This window comes from Anabrus simplex, chromosome 8 (assembly GCF_040414725.1).
Source record: "Anabrus simplex isolate iqAnaSimp1 chromosome 8, ASM4041472v1, whole genome shotgun sequence".
Taxonomy (NCBI): Eukaryota; Metazoa; Arthropoda; class Insecta; order Orthoptera; family Tettigoniidae; genus Anabrus; species Anabrus simplex.
The window spans coordinates 85,517,123-85,543,852 of record NC_090272.1 but is presented as its reverse complement, the minus strand read 5'-3'; the positions used below and the strand labels follow the sequence as shown (position 1 = coordinate 85,543,852).

The following is a 26,730-nucleotide window of genomic DNA, read 5'->3' as shown; positions in this document are numbered from 1 at the left end:
AAACCCATTTCTAACCTGAAAATCGGTTCGATAATAATATTTTTCAAGTGACTTTCCACTTTTAATTAACTTCAGTGTTTGGCATTTCTTCTAAATGCATGATTAGTAATTGTTTCCTGCATTTCGCAGTTTTGTTCCTTTAGAACGACATAACGTAAGATCCTCTCGGATCATGTTGTTGTTGGTTCCTTCCGAACAGCTGTTTTGGGTGATGCACATTTAGCATCGGGATTACCTTATCACTTGAGGGTGTCATGAAGGACAAATACATGGTGGAATTTTATTTCAATTATGAATGATGCTGTTAACTTGTAGTGAACACCATGCTTTCCCATAATATTTCGCAACCTATCCAAAGGAACTGATAGTCAGTTTGGTTCGATTAAGGGTCCATTCGGCGGGTGTTACGTATCCGTTAAGGGTATTCGACTGGTGGATAACCTTAATTGAGAGAAAATCAGGCGTTCTAATTGTTGAAAGTCAGATTTTCCACGGATCGTGTGGATTAACTCTCAGTTCTCGTTTGGAATAATAGGTGCCCGGTTTTCAGGTCTTCCCTTTTTCAGTTTTTCAGTTTCGCTGTCCACTAACATATTAGCTTCTCCGAAGCAACTCTTCGACATTGTAGAAACAAAGTGACGGTATGTAATGTGACTGTGTTTGGAACATTCAAAAATCTATAATTTAAATTTTTTTAATTGTGCAAGAATGCATATTAAATTAATGATGTTATCGTGCTCTTTCAATTTAATAAAAGTTAGTAAGCACATTTTTGCTCCTCATTTCAAGTAGTTAGGCTCTCTTCTGAACCCCATCGTTTGGTTAAGATCGTGACCGAATTTATTCCCACAACGACCCAGGATTTAAGAGTTCTAAATTGTTCTACTGTAGCAGCCGTGGCCGACCAACGATGGAATGGTAAGTTCAAGGGTTCAGTATTATTATTATTATTATTATTATTATTATTATTATTATTATTATTATTATTATTATTATTATTATTATTATTATTATTTACAATTGAACTGATCATAATCACGCTACAATTAGTTTTTTTTTTAAATCTGTGTCGAATGCTCCTTCACACGTTCGCTCGCCTGTTTCCGTTGTTCATCTGTTAGGCTCTTCCGGTCTTCTTAGTTCTTCCTTCGGCTTGAAAACCTTCCAAAATTTTCACTGTGTTTCTAAATTTAATCCTGTCTGACATATGGAACTCTGAGATATTTTACCTTTTCATATCTTCCCGCGCTTTCTTTATCCATGCTGCAGTGGTCATCTTTTTCCAAAAGTAATGAAATATCTGTTTGGGAAGTCTATTTCTGTTCATTCTGTACAAATGTTAGAGAAACGCCAGCCTCCTCCTTGTCGTGGTCTTTAAGATTCTCTCCACCTTCTGGTAAACTTCTTTGTTGTTTCTAAGGTCTTTTTTTTTTTACGTCGCACCGACAAAGGTAGGTCTTATGGCGACGACTTCTATGTTTTCATCTGCCTTCCAGAGCCCATAATTTCTTTGAGGATTCTTCTTTCTGAAACCTCTATATACTCCAACTTGTAGTTCCTGGACAGGCATTCCATTTTGAACACGATATTGTAGACTAGCTGATGTACCCGTACTTCGCGACGGAATTTTACATTGTGTACAGAATTCTAGGTTAGGTAGTGTACACGTTGTGAGCAAGATTGTATTAAACTGCATAGCTCTTAACGTTACCCTGGTAACTTGATGGTGAAGTCAAGAGACATCTTTTTTTATGTGAAGACTGGGTTAGGAAATTTTCATTGTAACGGTAGGCCCTCTTGCCTAGCATCAGTCACAATCAAGTTGGGGAGTTTTCATTATAATGACACACACTCACCCTCCAACTGCCTTTTTACATCCTCAGAAAGGCTGTTTTAGTGGTTTTCCCAACTGAAGTCAACATTCTGTAGATCAGTACAATGGCACCATTAGGAATGCCGCAGTTAAAAGCAATGATACAATGTGAAATACTCGATCAAAATTAAAAAGAACACATTTTCTCACTCTTAAAGAACAGTACTACGCTGCCGATCTAACAGTCCAAAGTTCCAGAGCTGGAATGATCAGGCCGCTGACAGCTGCCAGCCGTGAACACTCTACAATTTCTGCGACGGGGGAGTTGATGGGGGAGGGGGGGGGGCAGTGCTGAGTCCCAGAGCAAAAACTATGCCCTCTTACTTATCTGTTTAATAGGAGTACCCGATGAGTCGAAAAATCTCAATTCACTACACTGGCGGCGGAAAAATCCGTCTGACTTGGAGGCAAATTTTTCCTCCAAGCCAGAGGAGAAACCCCGTTTTCACTGCTAATTTGGAATGAAATGAATGTAGAACTTCATAAAAGTGAAGAGGAAGAAATTTCTTTAAGAAATGGCTCTTTTCAGGGTTGAATTTTGAGTTATTTAGTGAACTGTGATGCTATCATTTGGAATAGGCCTAAATTGTAATTGTAGACCAGGTCATACTACTACTACTACTACTACTACTACTACTACTACTACTACTACTACCACTAAGTGAGCCTCTGCCTTAAGTATGCACACGGCTCATTCAAAACAGCGCGTCAGAGTAGGGATCAAATAGCTGGAATACTATGATGAACCAGTGTGTTATGTACCATCAGTATCAGAAAATATGTGAACCAGAGGAATGGCATGCTAAAGAAGAAAGTTTTCTAACTCCCCAGCTATTTCCCGCCAATATTCAGGCAGGCTTTTATACTCAGTACGCGTTGAGTGGCAGCATAAGGGACAAAGAACATCACAACAAACAATAGTCAACGTAATGTTATTATTGATCAATGATATGCGCTTTCGATATTGTAGGCCTTCACATTTAGTTTTCTTCCGACTCTGAAATACCACTCTTATCACAGTCGGTACGGTAAAACTGAATAAAACATAAATGCTCGGAAACTGTATTATCTATAACTTTTGTTATAACCTCTAGTACTTTTCGATAGGACCAATAACATATTTATTTAAAAATTAAATTTCAGGCGCCTTCCCTTAAACTACAATTTCATCCAGGGTCAATAAAGTTGTTTATAGCTTAGACTGTAGTTTCTTATTCCACGACTCTATATACCGATTTTCGTTAAATTCTGTTAACCCATTTTCTCGTGGCTCGGCATTGATACAGACTTTTGATAGGACCACTAATAATGTAAATAAATATTAAATTTTAGGCCTCCCCCGAAACTACGATTTCACCCAGCGTGAATAAAATGATTTATAGCTTAGATTGTAGTGGCTCATCCCCCGACTTTACATATCTATTTTCATTAAATACTCTTCAGCCGTTTTCTAGTGATGCGTGTACAGACAGACAGACAGACAGACAGACAGACAGACAGACAGACAGACAGACAGACAGACAGACAGACAGACAGACAGACAGACAGACAGACAGACAGACAGACAGACAGACAGACAGACAATTACGGAAAAGTAAAAAGTCCATTTCCTTGTTACTGTGGACATGTCCGATACAAGAATACCATTAATTTCAAATTCTGAGCAATGTAAAGATAAAACTCCTGTTTTATGTATATATAGAAGCAATGTACAGACAGAACTCTTATATATATATGTTTTGTTAATCCATACGCCCTCTTCATTTTATGAGATCCGATTTTCCACTGCGGCTTTTTTTACACCATTCTCCTGTATCTCACCAAGGTACATGAACTTGTTGACTTTTTCGATCTGTCTTACAGTATTTCTGTTTCGAGGAATTTCGGTCCATATTTCATGTTCGTAATGTGTTGGTCTTTACCTTTGAGAATGTTATTAAATTATTATTTCTGTTCGACAATTTGAATATGAATTTTGAACTGAATATTATTTTAAAAATTTACTACTACTACTAGAATGTTTTCATTCCTCCCCTGAAGGGGGAGCGGGCCTCTTAGACGGGAACGCCGTCTCTCAGGCCAGGAGATTTGTTACGGTGAAGGAGATGCATGGAGAAGGTGAGGGTTTGGAGGTCGTGGCCGATACTAAGAATTGCCTTAGTGCAAGAGAATGGAAAACCACAGAGTATCATTTTCAGGACGGCTGGGGCCAGCCGTGAGGTCCAGCCCTTTCTCAACTCCTGAATACAGAGACGTTGGAGGTACGGTAGAACTGTGGCCACCCGTCCTCTGTTCGGTTGTCCGGTCTGAGTGCAGAGCTGTTGGACCACGGGCCAGCCGTGGCCACTTGTGGGTCGAGACCCACTCTGCATCCACCGACGTAAAAATGTTAGTCATATTCTTCTTTTAGGCAACTGTTGCTGCTTAGATAATACACATGATCATAATTTTGATTTTGTCCTTGCTTGTTTCTCTCAGGTCCAACTGGTCCTTCTTCCGCTTTCTCTTTTGACATCCAGACCATTATTTCCTCTTCTTTCTTGTTACGTTGCAATAAACTTCGATAAAGCCTGAACTAATACAATAATGGCAGTGGGTGATAGGAATAGGAACTACTCAGATTGGAAATTCGTGATCGATGGATATCGACAGTTGTCGGTTTCAAGATTTTAGTGATCGAAATTAGTAGTTGAGTAAGAATATCAATGTTTAAAAAAAGGAAGTTTCAGTGGAAATTCAACTGATTTTTGATAAATGTTCAAGAAGGTTCTGCAGGGCTCCTTAACCAGCCCTGTATTTCCCGTTTCCATTATCTCAGGAGGCAGAAATGGAATTGCCTCATATGTGTAGGTATTTCCTCATACAGTTTACTCCCTGAAAAAGTGCATAGTAAGTCTCTTATTTCTAAACAAATATAATAGTTGATAAGTTGCTAATGGTTTGAAATTTCGTATTTCCTCAGCATCTTTACCTAATTTTCTTTAAAAGGAAAAGCAAGAATGTTTAGTATCATCGATGAGGAGGAGTATGAGCTGCCTAGCCAATGCGATAAAACGCGCGCAGTTCACGCAGAAGGAAGCAGTTTCATTCCTCGTCAGAAAGTCGAAACATTTAGAAACGAGATTTTTTTTTTTTTTGAAGAGGCTCATACCCTTGAGATTCATTCAGCCTGCACTAAAAAACAGTACCGGGTTAATTTATCAGGTCAGAGGCAGCCAGGCGTGATGATAACCACTCTTAGTATCGAGGTTACTGATAGCAAAGCCTTTACTTTCCTCCTTTCCAAGGGTCTTCATGACCTCCGCAGAGATCAAGCGAGTTGGACGTGCGGTTAGGTGCGCGCAACTGTGAGCCTGCATTCGGGAGAGAGTGGGTTCGAACTTCACTGAAGACATTTTTCCGTGGTTTCCTATTTTCACACCAAACAAGTGCTGGGGCTGTACCTTAATTAAGGCCACGGCCGCTTCCTTCCAGCTCCTAGCCCTTACTCTTCGTCGTATAAATGAATATTTGCCCCAATCTGTCCTCTTGGATTCCAACTTTATCTTCATATAATGATCTTTCTTACTTTTAAAAGCTCCGCTCAAGCTTATTCGTCTACTTACGTCATTCCACGCCAACTCACCACTGACAGCTCAGAACATACCACTTAGTCGAGCAGCTCGTCTCCTTACTCTCAAGTCTTCCCAGCCCAATGTTTGCAACATTTTTGTAACACTACTCATTTCTTGGAAATCACCCACAATAAATCGTGCTGCTTTCGTTTGAATTTTTTTCTAGTTTTCGTATCAAGTAGTCCAGGTAAGGGTTCCATACACTGGAGCCATATTCTAAGTCTTACCAGAGACTTATACGCCCTCTACTTCACATTCTTACTACAACCCCTAAATACTCTCATAACCATTTGAAGAGATCTGCAACCTTTCTTAGCTACGTCGTTAATATGATTACCCCAATGAAGATTATTCCTTATATGAACACCTAGGTACTTACTTTGTTCGTTCGACCACCAAGCCTGCACTGTGCGAGTTATGTCTAAATCCAATTTACCAATGCTAGATACCGTAGACCCTATGTACTTGGAAACTAATCACTATCTGGGGCTTCTCTCCATACATTTCAAAAGTTTCAGTTCCCGTTTCTTTTAAACACAAGTGCCGGTACATACTTTTATTCCAGCTGATTTTCAGACCTTTGTCATCCAGGGCTTTTCTCCAGCATTCTAGTTCGTCTTCAGCCTGTTCCCTACTTACGGTAACTAGCAAATTTAGGCCTATCCTACCCGTCCTTCTACATTGTATTCGGAATTCTTCGTAAATTACTGTAAAAGCAGTGAGTAAGATTATATTAAATTGCATGTGTCTTAGCGCTATCCGAGAAAGAAAACAGGGAGGACGCCATACGTTCTTTTTTCTATGTAAGTTAGACTTTGGGGAAGTTTTTATTATAATGGCAGTTCACATTTACTAGCGCCAATCACAAACGAGTTCGTGATTTTCTACTGTAACGGAAGGCTCACTTGGCAACTGGTATTCACAATAGAGATGCAGAGTTTTCATTATAAAAGGCAGGCCCTTTTTCCTCATACCAGGCACAGTCGAGTCGGAGAGATTAGTTTATAATCGATAAATGAAGTGCTATCTAACGTATCAACAACCGAGACACGACAATAAGCCACAGGACCAACGCTGTAGATCTTTTCAAATAGAAGAGCGATTGTGCTGTCCGTTTTGTGATACGACTTACCATTTAGCCACCAATTATCTCGACACGAAGGTCTGCACCGTCATTAAAATTGCAACCATATTTCGATATTTTCCAGGGTCAAAAGTTATACATTTGAACACTTGGAAGTTTTCCTCAAAGGAAAGAGTGTCCAGGTTTCTGGATTAGCACTCGCATACATACGGTGTAAGGAAAAAAAAAAACAAAGCAAATTCACCTCCGTACAGGCCATGAATGCCCTTGGAGGAGTGGAAGGTAAATGCTTCCACCATTGTTAACCTCGGCACGTGATGGGGTAGAGTGGTTAGCTCTACGTCCGGCCGCCTTTGCTCCCAGGAATTAACCTGGTACTCATTTTTGGTGTAGGCTGAGTGAACCTCAGGGCCATATGCACCTCCGAAAGTGGAAATATCGTTTTCTTAAATTTTACGACTTCCGGACGGGGATTCGAACCCACGTCCTTCCGGGCGAACCGAGCACGCCTTTACCACCTCGGCCAGGCAGCCCCTATACATACGGAGTAATTAAGGAAAACGTAATACACTTGAAGAAAACTGAGGACAGCCGGATAGGACAAATATGTAAATACCAAGTGAATGTATTGCAAAATAAAATGTGCCTAAATAAATTGTGATGGTGTGAGTTACTGATATAAGAAGGCCGTAACAGAGGAGATATTCAGGCGCAGGGATCCATTGGTAAACAGATAAGAAGATGACTTATGGTGTTATCACTTAAGCCTAAAGAGGAAAGGAAGCGGAAAGAAATGAAAGCGAAAAACAGTAGAATAGACATACAGTAAAAATTATAGCAAATGACAGAAAACACTTTACGACAGGGGCGGTGGGTCATTAAGTGTTAAAAGGGCTTAGGCCCAGCAGATTTTCGGACATAAAAGTTTAGAAATGTTGTATTATTTATATTTTAGATAATTAATTTAATGAGACCAAACTTATATCTAGTACCACTGTCCTGCAGTAATTAATGAAATGAGAAAATGAAATAGGCCATTACATGTTTTCTACGTTTATCCTTTTTTTTTTGTTGCAATTTGCTTTACGTCGCACCGACACAGATAGGTCTTATGGCGACAACGGGACAGGAAAGGCCTAAATGTGGGAAGGAAGCTGCCGTGCAATTAATTAAAGTACAGCTCCAGCATTTGTCTGGTATGAATATGGGAAACCACGGAAAAACATCTTCAGGGCTGCGACAGTGGGGTTCGAACCCACTATCTCCCGGATGCAAGCTCACAGGCGCGTGACCCTAACCGTACGGCCAACTCGCCCGGTACGTTGATCCTGACACAGGGGCTGATTCTGTCTTAGTCCTCACAGTGAGTATTGGTAACTGTTTTGAAGGTCAGGAAAGCATTGAGGAAATGAAAGTATCAATGCATTTTAAAATGTCCAGCTAGGGGGCTAGCTTTGACATGCCCGCAATAAAAAGTTTAACAAAAGAACAATTTAGACGAAGCTGTAGCGGCGGGATTTGTGGCGATGTTATTGCAAACTGACTAGTATTCTTCTATCCTCATGTAACGTGTTCTGGTGATCATTCACAGAGTGAAGCTTTCGATACCTTTCGAATTTCAGTTTACAGTTCGCTTTTAACAGTTGCGGAATGGTGAGAATAGAAAAATTATAGCAAATGACAGAAAACACTTCACGATGTGAAATACTGTAGTGGGCTACACTCCGCAGTAGGCCTACTGTTAAAATATTAACAGCGCCCCTTAGTGCTGTTCGAAGACGATTGTAACCTCTAACGGTATTCCTTCAATATCCCGCAGAATGGCATGTTGACGCCTCTCTTGCTTTCTACCCAAGGAACAACCACATGTGTACAGGAATGATGACGAGAATGGCAATACATTACATCCCTGCTGACAAGCAGTCAGACGCGTTGCCGTGGTAACCTGTAGGTTCGTTGTCGGTCTGTCGATTACTCAATGAAGAGCATGAGACCCGCAGAAGAGTAAACGAAATTATGAACATAACAAAAGTTGTTTATAATGAATGGACGTTTCACATATCGTCCACGGAATTTACTGAAAATCAATAGAAAATGAAAGAAAACTATTCTGGTTTTCCTATAAACCCCCAGTCTATTCAGAGATGTTTAATTCATATGCATATCAAAATCTTCCCCGTTTCTCCGTGATGGTAGAACAAACAAATAAACAAGGGGAATAAAAACCAGTGATACGGCCTTGAGTTGAGCTAAAACGGAAAAATATCTGAAAAGTTGGCGAAACAAACGAAATTACAGACAGCGGACCCCCTACAACTTTATTTATTTATAAGAAGTATGTCGTCATTTTTGTTGTTACATACGACTATTTGTCTATTCTATTGTAGTAGACATGGGCTGATTGCAAATAAGTGTGACATTCCCGCAAAATTTGGGAGTCGCTTCTGTGGTGTAGTGATCAGTGTGGTTAGCTGCCACCCCCGGAGGTCCGGGTTCATTTCCCGGCTCTGCCACGAAATTTGAAAAGTGGTACGAGGACTAGAATGGGGTCCACTCAGCCTCGAGAGGTCAGATGAATATAGGGGGCTTCGATAACCACCTCAGCCATCCTCGAAGTGGTTTACCGTGGTTTCCCCACTTCTTCTCCAGGCAAATGCTGGGGTAGTACCTAACTTAAGGCCACGGTAACTTCCTTTCCTCTTCCTTGTCTATCCCTTCCAATCTTCCCATCCCCCCTCAAGACCCCTGTTCAGCATAGCAGGTGAGGCCGCGTGGTTGAGGTAGTACTGGTCGTCCTTCCCAGTTGTATCCTCGACCAAACGTCCCACGCTCCAGGACACTGCCCTTGAGGCGGTAGAGGTGCGATTCCTCACTGAGTCCGGGGAAAAAACCTATTCTGGAGGGTAAATAAATAAATAAATAAATAAATAAAATTAAAAGATTTACTGGCACGTAAAATAACTCTTGCGGGACTCTTCGGCGTCTCCAAAAACCGTACCTAGTGGGATGTGTATTATTATTATTATTATTATTATTATTATTACCAGAATGAGTGTTTATCACAGTGAATCTTTTTCGACGTTTTGAATTAAAGATGGAGAACGATAACGCTTTTATACATTAAATTTTGTATTCATAATTAATTAAAATGATTTGAGCTGAAATTTAACTTCTCAGTTTTTAAACCTTTCAGGATTTCACCGTCCCGGTTTGTACCTAAAAATGTTAGTTTATAACGACTGTTCCATTTTGAGTCCCCCACCTCCTTCTTCTCAAACTGATCAGTTAAATAGCATGACTCCAAAACAAACCAAGGAATTTCTTATTTATAGGGTTAGTCACTGAGCTGATTCTGAATTATAGGACAAGTGATATTATAAATGTCTTAACAGTTATCTTAACTGCCGCAGTACATAATTTACAGCTTAAGACCAGTGATTTTACTTTAATTTATGTTATTAACGTTTAGACGTTTTGCGCCATGTACTGTACTGTAATTGGGATACGTTCCTTGTTATCGCTTCGTCTGTTGTGTTGTAACAATGTTGTAACAGCCAGTGATTTACGATTGCGTAACAGAGCAACGTGATCGGAATGGCCATAGAGATCGCGCCTCCTTCATGTCCTGCCACTAACTTTGGTTGTTTCATTTAAAACGCTATCGTGCATCTATAATTACGCATGCTCTGAGAATGAATATTCCAGAGGTCAAGTTATTAGATATCTCTTTCCCGTGATAGGCATTCAGTGGAATATTTTTAGTGGATATCGCATTACGAAGAGCGCCACGTTGTGAAAGAAGTGAAGTGTCTTCAGCGTTGTAGTTCTTTGGCCTCCCGCTCCCATAACCGGATAAATGCTTGACTACTATGTTCGCGGGAACCTGGCTGACTGAGAACAGTTGGCTTTTAGTGGCGGTGCACTGAACGTTCTACAAAGCCGCACGTCTCAGTTGTCAACAGGCTAACTACCTACATCACCATGCCGAACTGTCCGAAGTGCAGTAAACCTGTTTATTTCGGTGAGTACCTGACAAAGGAAGATCTCCTACATTATTGTCATGTCACAATATAACATTACCGTAACTAAGTGGACTACATGTGGTGTATTTAAATTATTTTAAAGAAAGGCCTCAGAATTTCATTTGAGAAAGGGGAATTTCTAATATTTCTACCCCTGGAAATACACAGAAAAACGACGTGTATTATTATGATTAAGTCTTAAAATTTAAATCACCTTAAAGAAATCGTTTCCTGTATCGGTAGAATTCAGGAAGGAGGAATCCAACCTCACAGCTCTCTCTCCATAATACGCCAATATCATGCAGGGTATCTTGCCTTCATTATTATTTTCATCATTCTGCATTGTATCATACTAATCTGTTCATGATTTATGGATTCAAGTATCACGTTGTTTGGGAGATAAACTGACTAGGATGTGATTGCTTGTGGTGGGCGTTGTATGGATTGTTGTTGTCTAAATAAAACAGAAGACCTTGAGGTTTCAATTACTGCGCAACCACGCAATGATCTGTTGTTACTGATAAAAGCAAACAGTTCTTGTAAACAGAGGCTCTAAATACACTTGAATATTCTAAACTGAAAATTGAGATTGATTGAAGTAGAAATGTGGATTACTGACTTATTCTGTTATTCATTCTCATTTCGTTTCGGCGTTTCCAGTGTTGTATCTCTTTCTTTCCAGTCCACGTATTTTCTTGAAAACCCTGGTGTGTTTGAAGTTCCCTTTAAGGCGGGTCACGTTTCTGGGTGTCTTTATGTGTGATCCCCATTTCTTTCACAGCTGTTTTCCACTTTTGTGAACCAGATCCCGTTGGTTTTCTTGCTGGGCTCGTACGTGTCACGTGTTCATATTATTATTATTATTATTATTATTATTATTATTATTATTATTATTATTATTTTCTGAATTTGGCCAACTATGGACGGCATAGAACTTACGGCTTCTACGCCTTTCTTCTCTTCTATTTTAATTCTTTCGCTTCTCATCTTTCCCGTCTCATCGGAAATGATCCGTTCGGGCCTCGGTTTTAGTGGTTTCTCTTCAAATGGTTTTAAGACTCGACTCTTCTTCTGAACTCGCTTCTATTGTGATCATCTGTAGTGTAATTCCAATTTCTTCCGCATCACTCTTGACCTCTTCTACCCTCTTGGTGGTGGCTCTTAACCCCATTCTTACTAGGTGTCCGTAGAATTTCAGCCTTCGTTTCCCCATTGTGTCCGTGATATTTTCGGTCAATCAGTTTCAATTTCCTGTGGCTATTTCTAGCCGAGTGCAGCCCTTGTAAGATTAGACCCTCCGATGAGCGTGGGCGGCATCTACCACGTGTAGGTAACTGAGTCTTATTGTGGTGTGTGAGTTGCAGGGATGTTGGGGACAGCACAAACACCCAGCCCTCGAGCCATTGGAATTAACCGGGAATCGAACCCAGGACCCTCTGACCCGAAGGCCAGTACGTTGACCATTCAGCCAACGAGTCGGACTGATATTTTCGGTGTTTTATTAATACTATTAATCTTCTTTCTCCGTTATGCCCATTCAAATAGCGTGTTTGAACTTCTTCGTTGGCCTGATGGTTTTCGCCCTCTTGTCCTCCCATAATCTCTTTATGAATGCACTGTGTTGCATCTTGCGTTCTGTGGACCACTTCCTACCAGTTTTCTTTTTTTAGATTTCTCCACGAATTTGTGAATGGTTACTATCGTACTAAAGGCTCCACGATCTTCTGCGCTGTCGTTCGTGATATTCATTTCTTCGAGGTCCGCCTTAGTTTCTTCTAGCCAGTTTATTTTGACCTTCTTTGAGTTGATTACTTTAAATAATATTTTGGCGAGTCTGTCGCTGCCCGTTCTATAGAAATGGTCATAGAATTTCAGGCGTCTCTTGCGTACGGCATCAGTGAACCTGTCAGTTAATAAATAGAGGTCCGCTGTTCTCTTAATCCACATTCAATTTTCTCTCATGGGACCATAAACTTTCCGGAGAATTTTCCTCTCTTGATTTTCTTCTTCTTTTCATTATCTGTTTACCCTCCAGGGTCGGTTTTGCCCTCGGACTCAGCGAGGGATCCCACATCTACCGCCTCAAGGGCAGTGTCCTGGAGCTTCAGACTGGGTCTGGGGATAAAACTGGGGAGGATGATCAGTACCTCGCCCAGGCGGCCTCACCTGCTATGCTAAACAGGGGCCTTGCGGAGGGGATGGGAAGATTGATTGATGATGATGATGCTTGTTGTTTAAAGGAGCCTAACATCTAAGGTCATCAGCCCCGGGAAGATTGGAAGGGTCGTGGCCTTAAGTTAGGTACCATCCCGGCATTTGCCCCGAGGAGAAGTGGGAAACCACGGAAAAACACGTGCAGGATGGCTGAGGCGGGAATCGAACCCACCTCTACTCAGTTGACCTCCCGAGGCTGAGTGGACCCCGCTCCAGCCCTCGTACCACTTTTCAAATTTCGTGGCAGAGCCGGGAATCGAACCCGGACCTCCGGGGGTGGCAGCTAATCACACTAACCACTACACCACAGAGGCGGATTATTTATTTATTTATTTATTTATTTATTTATTTATTTATTTATTTATGTATTTATTTATTTATTTATTTATTTATTTATTTATTTATTTATTTATTTATTTGTTTATTTATTTGTCATTCGTGCCATCTTTAATAACACATGTCCTAGTTTCGGAGTTTCTACCGATGTTCTGCTGACAGAAACGATATTTCATTGCTTTTCAATTTCTGTAATTTTAGAGTGACCTCCAAGGGATATGGTTTCTGAGGCGTATGAAGCTTCCGGCATGTAGGGGTGTAGGGGGGCAACGCGTCCGTCTGTCACCCGGCGGCCCCGGGTTCGATTCCCTGCCGAGTCAGGGCTTTTTAATTGTAATGATTACTATCCTTGGCCTGGGGACTGGGTGTTTGTGTCGTCCTTAACATTCCTTGCCTCAAATTGAACACTCTACACTTCCGCAATTCCACTTACATGCAGTTTCCTATCATATGGTGAAAGTAGTGGCAAAAGATCTACAGAGGTCGACGCCACGAACAAATATCATTTAGAAAAGAATAAAGAAATAAAGCTTCTGGCAAAACAATTGTTTTGTAGTGTTGTAATTTTGCATTCGCGATATACTCTCTTGTTGTTGTATTTCTACGTTAGTCTGTATGCCTTATGCCTTGTCTAGTCCCAATGGTAGTATGATTTCTCCAAGGTATTTGAACGAGGATACCTGTGAAATTGTGCCGTTTTCTTCTTCTTTATTATTAATATTGGAGTGGTGGTGGTGATTATTGTTTTACGGGGAAGTACAACTAGGCAGCCATCCTCTATTGTTGGAGTGGTTTAACGGCACACTAAAACATAGTGGTTTTCTTTCGACTACAAAGGGATGGGTTAAGGCAAGGACTGAGAAGGAAGGAGCAGTAGCCTTAAATTACGGTAGTTAACCGGCATTTTTCTCGTGGGGAAAATGGGAAACCACGGAGAACCATTTCCAGGGTTTCCGACACATGGGTTCGATCCCGCCATCTCACAAACTCACAACTACATGACTCGAAGCCAAGTCACTCGGTGTGACAACTGCAGTGGAATTTTTCACGTCTTAAAATCCAAAATGACTACAGGATTCTTCCCATGAGATGAACTTTTTTGATCGATTGACCTCTTGTTTTAGATAGTCATTGTTGAATTAGCCCACCTGGTGACCATAGTCGTTATGGTATATCACCGCGGTTAGCCCGTTCGAGCCCCGTTGGTAGAAAACATTTTCACTGTCCGTACATTGGCCGGCAGGGGGTGGTAAACTTTTTTTTTTTGCTATGGGACAGGAAAGGCCTAGGAATGGGAAGGAAGCGGCCGTGGCCTTAATTAAGGTACTGCCCCAGCATTTGCCTGATGTGAAAATGGTAAACCATCAGCAGGTATGGGGACGTTAAATCTTGAGCAGACAGACCTCTTAGTGTTATTCGATAGGAGTAGGCTATGGGGCGACACCTTGTTTCACCCTTTCTCTACCTCATTATCATCTTGCACCAAGACGTGCAGATAGAAAGACCTACACCAGTCGAGTCGAACCTTTTTCTCGGACACACACTGAACAAATGGTTGAATTCAATTTCATTCGATCACCAATGAACTGTACTTAGGACTGTCGCCCAGATGGCAGATTGCCTATAAGTTGTTTACCTAGACTTTTCTTAAATCATTGCGCGGAATTTGGAAATTTAACAAACATCTTCCTTGGTAAGTTATTCCTCTTCGTATTTTCCCCAGTTTGTCCTCTTGAATTCCAACTTTATCTTCATATTGTGATTTTTTTTTAAATTTTGTGTCAGAGTGTTGAAAAACAGAGAATATAAATAAGGTCTTATTTACAAACAAAACAAATTACATCTTATGTCACAAGCATGGTTCACACAAAGTCTGCCCAGAAATGGGCAACAGAAATTCCATCTTCAATGGCTTGAGTCAAGTCTTGAAGTGTACAACGAACAGGGCAGGACTGACAGTCATAAAGGTGTTGGGTAGTTTGTTGCTCCCCACAATCGCAGAAGTCTGACTGATCTTTCAGATAACCCCAATCTTTTTTTATTGGTTATCCTTGGATGTACCTACTCCACTCCTCAGTCGATCCAGTGCCTTACAGATTTTCCATTCCAAATGATGACCAGGGGTTGGAGATTCAGAAGTCACCATCCAGTCAGAAAGATGCTCCATTCGTGCTCGCCACATATCACAACGTGTTCCTGTTAGTTTATCCAGAGACTTGGAGACATTGAGGAAACTTTTCCTGGACATCAGTCTTCTGGGCGGATGTCAATGCCGAAATAACGAGTGGGTGTTTGTGAGATCCACCTTCGACCACTCGTGCCTTGCAAACACTTCTCGCCGAATGTCTGGAGGAGCAATACCAACCAACTGTGTCGATGGGAGTTGGTTTTAGGCATCCAGTAACTATTCTGCGCGTTTCATTAAGGGCTGTATCCACCCGCTTCGTATGGGCTGAGCTGAACCAGACAGGACATGCGTACTCAGCCGCAGAGAAAGCGAGCGCAAGAGCTGAGGTTCTTAACACAGTTGGATGGGTTCCCCATTTGCTTGAGCCAAGTTTCCGGAGGGTATTATTTCGGGCTGGAACTTTCTGTCCAGAGTTAACACAGTGTTTCTCTAATAAAATAATTTCGTGTGGCTATTTCTAGCCGAGTGCAGCCCTTGTAAGGCAGACCCTCCGATGAGGGTGGGCGGCATCTGCCATGTGTAGGTAACTGCGTGTTATTGTGGTGGAGGATAGTGTTATGTGTGGTGTGTGAGTTGCAGGGATGTTGGGGACAGCACAAATACCCAGCCCCCGGGCCATTGGAATTAACCAATGAAGGTTAAAATCCCCGACCCGGCCGGGAATCGAACCCAGGACCCTCTGAACCGAAGGCCAGTACGCTGACCATTCAGCCAACGAGTCGGACACAGTGTTTCTAGTATGTTAAGGTCCGATCTACGGCGACACCTAGGTAAAACAATGCTCGAGTTGCATACCCTCCCGGGCCGATGACCTTCGATGTTAGGCCCCTTAAAACAACAAGCATCATCATCATCATCAGCTTACCCTCCCACGTCACGCCCAGCTGCCTAGTAGCTACATATTGTGATGTTTCCTACATTTAAAACACCACTCAAACTTATCAGTCTACTAAGGCCATCTTTCCACTGACAGTTATGAACATACCGCTTAGTCGAGCAGCTCGTCTCCTTTCTCGCAAGTCTTCCCAGCCCAAACTTTGCAACATTTTCATGGCCGTCGTTCATGGGGAGTCAACGAGAAAGCTCCTCTAGATGATATAATTCCAGCTCACAACTTGTGAGACAGGTCCCAGATGAATCGAACATAACTTCTGCTCCCTTTTTCAGCGATCACTCTGTTATTTTTCCTATGTGACTTCCAATGAGCCAAAGGCCGTAGCCGTGTTGAAACACCGGATCCCGTGAGATCTCCGAAGTTAAGCAACATTGAGCGTTGTCAGGAGTTGGATGGGTTGCCACGCGCTGTTGGTGGGGAGTAAGGGAATGGAGTAGCGGAAAGGAACTGGCCACCCTACCGCACGTAAACTCCGGCTCAGGAACACCTCTGCGGAGGTTCGGACCTGCCTTCGGGCAGAATAACCCTTACCTTACTTCCTTTGATCACTTGTTTTCCGTACTGGGTACGTAAGGAATTGAATTTTCTCACCTTCTCTGTCTTTACCCGACATACTGATTCCCTTAAGTCTTGTTTTACTCTTCAGCCATGTGACTGATGAACTAGTAAAAATACTCATCATCATCATCATCTGTTTACCCTCCAGGTTCGGTTTTTCCCTCGGACTTAGCGAGGGATCCCACCTCTACCGCCTCAAGGGCAGTGTCCTGGAGCTTCAGACTCTTGGTCGGGGGATACAACTGGGGAGTATGACCAGTACCTCGACCAGGCGGCCTCACCTGCTATGCTGAACAGGGGCCTTGTGGAGGGATGGGAAGATTGGAAGGGATAGGCAAGGAAGAGGGAAGGAAGCGGCCGTGGCCTTAAGTTAGGTACCATCCCGGCATTCGCCTGGAGGAGAAGTGGGAAACCACGGAAAACCACTTCCAGGATGGCTGAGGTGGGACTCGAACCCACCTCTACTCAGTTGACCTCCCGAGGCTGAGTGGACCCCGTTCCAGCCCTCGTACCACTTTTCAAATTTCGTGGCAGAGCCGGGAATCGAACCCGGGCCTCCGGGGGTGGCAGCTAATCACACTAACCACTACACCACAGAGGCGGACAGTAAAAATACTACTTTATCTAAATCATGTCTTCATTGCCAGGCTGAGTGGTTAAAACGGTAGAGCACTGGCTTTTTGATCACGATTCATTCCAGTAGTGTATGAACGTGCTCAAATACGCCAGGATCGAGTCGGTAAATTACTGGTACATAGAAGAACACGAGCGGGACAAAATTCTGACACCGCCATGTGTGTAAACCCGTAAATGTAGTTAGTGTGAAATATTTTATTTATTGTCCGGCTCCATGGCTAAATGGTTAGCGTGCTGGCCTTCGGTCACAGGGGTCCCGGGTTCGATTCCCGGCAGGGTCGGTGATTTTAACCACAATTGGTTACCTTCGCCAGCACGGGGGCTGGGTGTATGTGTCGTCTCCATCATCATTTCATCCTCACCACGACGCGCAGGTTGCCTACGGGAGTCAAATCAAACGATCTGCATCTGGCGAGCCGAACTTGTCCTAGGACACTCCCGGCACTAATAGCCATACGCCATTCCATTGTTTTATTTATGTTGTCTGACTCCTTGCAGTTCAGGCCTTTGATTGACAGGGTCCCGATTTCGGTCCCCGACCGGGTCAGGGATTTTGATCGCGTCTGATGTCTGATGAATTCTTCTGGCTCGAGGACTGGATGTTAGTATTTTTCTCAACACTCTCCTCTTGATATTCAGACAGCACACCAAACTACCAGCCACTAAAGAAATATGCAATAGCGGATACGTGCCTGCAGACAGGATATCCGGCCATAAAACTGGGCCAAATGCACATGTGCGACACAGTTCGCACCCGCGACCCCACAGGTGTGGAAAAAAGCGATTGGAAAAGAAGTAGAAGAAGAAGGCATGCCCTTGTAAGACAGACCGTTCAACGGTGTGTATTTTTGCAGTGGAGAATAGTGTTGTGTGTAAGTTGCAGGAATGTTGGGGAAAATAACCATTTACGGTTAAAATCTCCGACCCGGCCGGTAATCAACCCCGAGCCAAAGAAGACTACGCTGACCATTCAGCCAAGGAGACATTGTGACGTAAAACCAGTACCATTATAATCTATAATATATAGCCGTGGCACGTTAAAAGCGCGGCCACTTCGCTCGATAATAATATATAATTTTGTTCTTTTTGTCTCCGTAAATACTTTTACGGTTTCCGGAGACACTGAGGTGCCCACAGGTGTTGTACGTGCCAGTAAATCTACCGGCATGAGGCTGCCGTCTCTGTGCACCTTCATACACCGCAGGACTAAGCCTGGACTGAACCTGCCAACTTGAGCTCCGAAAGTCAGCGCTCTAACTGCTGAGCTACTCAGCCCGGAAAGGCGACCTGTGATCTCAGGGCCATGTGGCTCTTCAAGAGTCGACTGGGTAGAGCAATTACGCAAAGCAGTTCCTCCTTAGCATGTGGAATGAAGCAAGAAAACTAAGACCATTGGTATAATACTCTTCAAAGTCACGTGATGTTTACTTTAGGTCGGTTGGAAACGAAAGACGAGGACAAGGTCGAAGTTATGCAAGTGACCTCGTGGGGAAACCTGCAGATTACAAGGAGACCGATTTTACAAGCTCTATAGTAAGTACGTGGATGGTTGCCCAGGTGTACTTCCTCTTAAAACAATAAACACCACTACTACCTCTAAGTACGTGTCCTTCATGCACTGATCGTATGGTATCCATGTCTGGCATCCTAATGAGGGCAATCACCATAAGACAAGTACGGCTCCATAGGTGGTTAGCATGCTAGCCTTTGGTCCATTTTTATTTGAATTCTTTTGTTATAGCAAGAATGATAAACATTGTAAAGTTATTCCCGGTTTCAGACGGACTTGCCAGAGTAAAACATGAAAAATAGGCTGCATTTGTAGAGCTGTCGCCGCTACGTTGCTTTATTGCTCGAGGTCTGGCAGTCATTCTATTATTTCTGTATTATGTGCATTATTGCTATTGTTTTATGAACATGTGCATAGTAAAACATTAATTTCAGCAATATATGTGTTCTACATTTTCCTTATTATTTTATAATTAACAAATTCCCCCATCCCCGGAGAATTTTATAGGGGAGGAACATTTGAGATAAAATCATCGGTGTGTGGGGGGGACCGCCCTCCCCCCCCCCCGCGATTTTCACCCAGCCAATACCGTCTTTAAAAAGAAAATGCCAAATGTTTTCTAGTTTCCGAGTTCCCGACAGCAATGTGACTTGATGAAAGAAATAATTGAAGTAATGTCCGGCTCCATGGCTAAATGGTTAGCGTGCTGGCCTTTGGCCACAGGGGTCCCGGGTTTGATTCGCGGCAGAGTCGGGAATTTTAACAGTAATTGGTTAGTTTCGCTGGCACGGGGTCTGGGTGTGTGTGTCGTTTTCATCATCACTTCATCCTCATCACGACGCGCACGTCGCCTACGGGCTTCAAATCAAAGGACCTACATCTGGCGACCCGAACTTGTCCTCGGACACTCCCGGCACTAAAAGCCATACGCCATTTCATTTTTTCATTGAAGTAATGTGTCGGAGGCCTCCCAGGATATAATATTGTAGATTTGGAGCTGTAGAGTAAAAAAGCTTGTAGTTTTTCGTGACTGGTGATATCGTGACGATAGCCTTGGAGCCTTCAGTTTAACGTGAAATCCGAACCACAGAGACGTGATGTTATATTTTAAAAACCCATTTGTGTTGCCCGGGATTCGAACTGTGGCCGCCTTGATAAGAAGCCAGTGCCAACGCCACTCGACATTTGCTGGCTGTAATGTTATTCCATTGATGACATGATAATCAATGCTGTCGTTGAAAATACGTGCAGTGAGTGTTTTAATTTCAAAGCTCACTCACTAACAGCAGTTCTACAGCAGAGCGGTGTTCTATCACGAGGGCCAAATGCTGTCCTGGCTTTCAGCTTCTGGTTAAGCGGGCCACTGGTTCGTTTAACAAACATAGATTTAAGTGCTGAGTCATTTGTGATGTGGCCGTGACCCGTGGGCACCTGCTACACGACCTTGTCACATGCAGTGATGCCAAACGTCACAACAGGCTGGGTTCTGAGGAGCAGAAGAAATCCAGCGACGCTGTATAAGGGAGAGCAGACACACTTGTCCTGCTCAACGCCGGGTGGCCATCCTGAGTAGCGCGCCAAAGCCGAAGAGCTCCTCACAGTGTGCTGTCCTCTGAAGCTAGGGTGTACACTTACCCCGCAATCATTTTCATCTGCCTCATCCTGTCTTCACATGTCCTTACCTCACCTTTTTTCTATCGCACTCGCCCAGCGTGACCAACTGTGAAGGAAGGCTTGACAGACAGGAGAGTCGAAAATGGGGGAGATTCCACAATTTGTGAACAGCTACATAATTTCTTTCTTTCTTTCTTTCTTTCTTTCTTTCTTTCTTTCTTTCTTTCTTAATCCGTTTACTCTCCAGTGTTTGTTTCCCTCGGACTCAGCGAGGGATTCGACCTCTACCGCCTCAAGGGTAGTGTCCTGGAGGGTGAGACTTTGGGTCGAGGGGATACAACTGGGCAAGGTGACCAGTACCTCGCCCAGGCAGCCTCACCGGCTATGCTAAACAGGGACCTTGTGGGGGGTGAAAGGGATAGATAAGGAAGAGGGAAGAAAGCGGCCGTGGCTTTAAGTTAGGTACCATTCCGGCATTTGCTTGGAGTAAAATGGGAAACCACGGAATACGATTTCGAGGATGGATGAGGAGGGAATCGAACCCCTTTCTACTCAGTTGACCTCCTGTGGCTGAGTGGACCTCGTTCCAGCCCTCGTATCACTTTTCAAATTTCGTGGCAGAGCTGGGAATCGAACTCGGGCCTCCGGGGATGGCAGCTAATCGCACTAACGACTACACCACGGAGGCAGACAGCTCTAATTTTAAAACGACAATTTTTTTAACGTTTTCAAGAGCATTGTATTATCAGTTTTCCCTCATAGTTTTTGATCAAGAGAACTCTTCTGAAGTAATAACATAGAAAAATACTTTTCACACATCGTTCTTGTACAGTTTTTTTTCCAGTTTGTGTGTTAATGATACTTCATGTAAATGAAAACATATAAAACTCAACACATTCTGAAATTATAAAATCAATATTGAACATTTTATAGTCTAAATGTTATGAAAAGTTAAAAAATTGCAAATAGAAGAAATATGACATATTCGTGGAATTTCTTAGTTTTATCATGTACATGGAACACTTTCTAACAACACTTGTTGGGCCCATGCTGTAGATGTTAGATCACTTCAGACAACAAGTAAACAAGCTTCAGCACTTGTTCTAAATTTCAACCGCTAGTTATAACCACTTAGTATAGAAATACTGAAAACCCCAACATAAGTAAAACTATTGCATCATTTATCTTGTCTGAAACTGTATTTGTCGGCACTTCTTACACAAGCCAAACTATCTTTGTCATTGAGTGGATCCGAAACGCGTCTGCAAAGATACTATAACCTGCTTCTTTGCACTTTTAAATATCATACTCTTGGCAAGAGCTGTGCTATGTTCAGTTGAAGCTAGATGGCAAGATAGCTGCGTATTGTGAAAATTCGTACCGATGACAATAACACGAAAATGCATTCAGACAGAAAACGAGACAACTGAGGGGTAAATGATGTCCCGCGCGGGAGATTTACAAAATACATTAAAATGTGGAACGTCCCGCACTTTGTCACCTATACCCGCCTGTTCTCGTAGCGCTGTTGCTGAACCAAGGGGTGTGGCTGAAAAGAGTCGCACCATCGCGAGGAATAGGAGAATGTGAGTTTAATTTTCTTACCTATTTTGTTTTGTTTCTGATAACTTCCTCTGTGGGCCAATAGTAGAGTGTCGGCCGACGATCCAAAGGAAGTCGGATTTTTGAAGAGGAAAAGACAGTCCATTTCCGGCACGTGAAATATCTCTGGCGATACATTTGGTGTTAACCCAATTTCGATTCCCGGTGGAGTCGGGGATTTTAATAGCATCTGATTAATTTTTCTGGCTTAGGGACTGGGATTTTTCTGTTTGTACCGGCGCTGTCCTCTTCATATTGTGACAACGCACCACACCACCAGAGAAACACGCAATAGCGACTATATCCATCGACATAGGATTAGCATCAGGAAGGGCATCCGGCCGTAAAATAGGGGTAAATCCACATGTGTGGCTTCACTAGCACCAATGCTACGAGATAAGGCTCTGCCAGTCTATTTACTCCAGCTTTATTCGTAGAACGAGAACGTGTTAGTTCGACTTATCGTCTTTATGCAGGTGTGGGAAAACCGGTAGAGGAAGGTCGCCAACAGATATGAAAAGTAGGAGATATTTCATTTTAGCCGTAGCTACTAATATTTCATATCGTATTATAGCGTACCACATAATAATCTTCTCTGCACCGAGCTCGATAGCTGCAGTCGCTTAAGTGCGGCCAGTATCCAGTATTCGGGAGATAGTAGGTTCGAACCCTACTGTCGGCAGCTCTGAAAATGGTTTTCCGTGGTTTCCCCATTTTCACACCAGGCAAATGCTGGGGCTGTACCTTAATTAAGGCCACGGCCGCTTCCTTCCCACTCTTAGCCCTTTCCTGTCCCATCGTCGCCGTAAGACCTATCTGTATCGGTGCGACGTAAAAACAACTAGCAAAAAAAAAAAATCTTCTCTGTTATTGTATTTCTAATATAGATGTCCCGTGTCAATTTCGTTTCCAGTTTTAATCCAGTTAGCCTATTCGTATCATGTGAAGAAAGCCAAACTAAAAGCTCGCTGACACAAAGTTCCCTTTTCCATGCTGTTTCCTGCCCAATCCCAGTTCTTCGTAACACTGTTGTACGACACATCCTCAATACGTCATATTCCTTATCATTTTTAGTGATACTGTTATCGAACAACCTTCGGCTATACTCGGACACACTGCATGAACGCGGAAATGTTTCCTATATTGCAGCAGCGTGACAATTAATAATAATAATAATAATAATAATAATAATAATAATAATAATAATAATAATAATAATAATAATTTTTCCCTTTTCACTCCGCTGCTGTGCTCTCTGTGAAGGAAATATTTGAATTTCTTTCTCGCTAAGTCTAATGGTCTCAGTTACTCTTCACGTTATCCGATATACAGTATACTGTACAGGATGATTTAAAGGGTTGCGCAGAAACTGAGTCTGTTCGAACAGTCGCCCGCCATACTCAATACAGGCACCAGATATCATTTGTAAACAATCAACATTCTCTGTCCAGTGACTAACTTCACTGTGTACACAATCGACTATCACTTCATTGACTGTCAGTTCTGAACTGCTTAGAAATATAATTTTTAACAATTGGTAGGTCTTTCGAGTTGACGCCGTATAGGCGACCTGCGCTTCTGCGTCGATTGGGCCCTGCCTAGGATGATTTCTGATGCTCAAGATAACACACACACACCCAGTCCCCGAGCCATCGGAATTAAAGGTTAAATTCCCGACCCTGCCGGGAATCGAACCCGGGACCCTCTGGACCAAAGGCCACCATGCTAAACATTTAGCCATGACCCCGGCACTCGGGGAGATGAAATATATGAATGTTGCCTTAAAATGCTTGTAGAGGAGAGGTGTGTTTATCGCTGATGCTATAATACCCCCCCGCCCCCAGACACGGAGAAATCTTACGCCCTTACCTACAACTACCACTACCAGTGGACGCATTTTGCATCGCTCCCGTAATTCAACGCAGTTAGACATATCATAATTGACAACTTCACCTTGCTAATGGGTCCTAACAAAAGAGTTATAGCCTCAAATGTGGGCCAATGGCTGACACGAAACAGAGCCCCCCGGGTGGCGGTCACTCTCTTTGAGAAGCTTTGTGCTGAACACCCCTGACGTGTTAGACCAATGGCTTTTCTTGTCACTAACCAGACGTGCGCAAACCAATGAAGAAAAGCAGGTGATAGCAAGTAAGGACGCTCTTATCGGCACTCTCCTAAACGAACAACTAAGGAACATCACCTTGCTCTAAACCTCTCTATATCCTGGCGGCCCGTCCTATGATTATAGGTACTGTACTTATGCCTTTAAGTAACTGTTACGGTTTGCAATACAGTTTTGAATTTCATATTTCCAAACTTAAACTCGATTGTTGTCACACTAAAATTTTCCTTTTTTCAGTCACCTTTATTACAAAAATTCGTTCTTTTAGTGGAAGAACTGCTGAGAATCAGACATTTCAATAATAGTGGATGTAGGGTGTAGAGGGTTGGAAATAACGCACTGTAAATATATTTCGCACAGTTATCTGGTCGTCTGAAAAGATATATATATTTTTTGCTTTATGGCCAAAATTCATGGCCGTTGGTCGAGGAAAGGGGTGGTCGTTTTAAAGAGGTGGAAAATACATTGGTCTTTTGAGAATATCATTCCGTGTAGGTTGAAAGTGGTCGAGAATAGGAGTGGTTGGCTTAAAGGGGTGGTCATTCGGAGAAGTTGCACTTGTAAATAGCACACAACAATAATATAAAAGACGTAGAAACATGTTCTAGAGAGTCGCTAGTAATTTACGTGAAATTTCTGTCATTTATTGTAAACAAAAAAATAATAAACCAGTGGAAGTTTTCACCTAATTTAATAATGCATTTTTTATTTAGTCAGTGTACCGTCCAGGGTTGGTTTCTCCCCCGAACTCAGCGAGCGATCCCACCTCTATCGCCTCAACTGAAGGGCAGTGTCCTGGAGTGGTGAGACATTTAGTCAGTTATACCGTACAACTGGAAAGGACTAGTACCTCTCCAAGGTGGGCCTCACCTATTGTGCTGAACAAGGGCTTTGTGGGATAAGGGAACATTGGAAGGGATAGGGAAGGAAGAGGGAAGGAAGTTGCCGTGGCTTAAGGTGCCATCCCGGCATTTGCCTGGAGAAGAAGTGGGAAGCCAAGGAAAACCACTTCGAGGATTGTTGAGGTGGGAATCGAGCCTCCTCTACTCAGTTAACTTCCCGAGGCTGAGTGGATCCTGTTCCAGTCCTTGCACTACTTTTGATATTTCGTGACAGAGCCGGGAATCGAACCCGGACCTTCTAGGATGGCAGCTAATCACACTAACCACTACACCACAGAGGCGGATCATTTAAATTTTCATGTGCATAACTTTAGGAATTGTTAAATTTTTATTGAACAATGGTGATTGACGTGAGAAGTATGTCATGTTTTTTTACTCGTACTGAAGGTCAGCACTCGTACATACCTCTTACTCAGAGACCCTGGGTTTGATTCCCGACCAGGTCAGGGATTTTTACCTACATCTGAGGGCTGGTTCAAGGTCCACTCAACCTACATGATTACAATTTGGTTTACGTCGCACCGATACAGATAAGTTTTATGGCCAGGATGGGATAAGAAAGGGCTAAGGGGGGAAAGGTAGTGACCGTGGCTTCAGTTAAGGTACAGCCTGGCGTGAAAATGGGAAACCACGGAAAATGATTTTCAGGAGTGCCGACAGTGCGGTTCGAACCCACTATCTGACAGCTGCGCGACACAAACCACGCGGCTATTCGTTCGGTTCTCGTGATTACAATTGAGGAGCTATCTGACGGTGAGCTAGCGGTCCCGGTCTAGAAAGCCAAGAATAACGGCCGAGAGGATTGGTCGTGCTGACCTGCAGCCGTTCGTGCTGAGCAGCGCTCGTTTGGTGGGCAGTGACTGCTGTTGCGCCATTGGATTGGGTTGCGTTTCGTTTGGTTGGGGCCAGCACTTATTAGTAAAACCTCATTAGCACGAACGCTCTCGCAACACGAATAAAGATGTATGTAAAAATCTCCGCTACACGGAAAAGCATATGGAATCATGGGTATGTTTTCGAGCTTAAAGACGAGAGACCAAGTACAGAATCATTGATTCTTCCCCTCTTAGTAGCCTTTTACGACATGCAGGGGATGCAGATAATAAATACATTTCACTCCACCCACGGGGGACAGTTCCGATACAAAAAAGAAAACAGAAAGAAAGAAAGAAAGAAAGAACGACACAAACAAACAAACAAACAAACAAACAAACAAACAAACAAACAAACAAACAAACAAATAATTTTATTTTTTCCGAAGTGTTCAGAGTTTTAATTTTAATGTTTTCCCGTCAAATTATTCGCCATTGGTTTCTTTACAACCTCTCTTTATAGGTCTAATACAGGGATTTTCAATTTGTCGAGGGCCACATTGGCAGATGTAAGTATGATCGCGGCACCGACTTTAATAATAGTCCATCGAACCCCTCTGTCGGCAGCCCTGAAGATGGTTTTTCCGTGGTTTCCCATTTTCACACTAGGCAAATGCTGGGGCTGTACCTTAATTAAGGCCACGGCCGATTCCTTCACACTCCTAGACCTTTCCTATTATATCGTCGC

General features: G+C 42.8%; 1 protein-coding gene across 1 annotated transcript in view; it reads left to right on the top strand.

Moving 5' to 3' along the window:
• The first annotated feature begins 10,443 nt into the window (after positions 1-10,443).
• The window catches only part of LOC136879147 (cysteine-rich protein 1), a 186,939-nt gene continuing 170,652 nt past the window's right edge, over positions 10,444-26,730 (top strand). Inside the window, exon 1 of the mRNA XM_067152899.2 lies at positions 10,444-10,592. Within this exon, the coding sequence (XP_067009000.1) occupies positions 10,553-10,592 (40 nt within the window). The 5' untranslated portion in view covers positions 10,444-10,552. The remainder of the gene's footprint in view (positions 10,593-26,730) is intronic.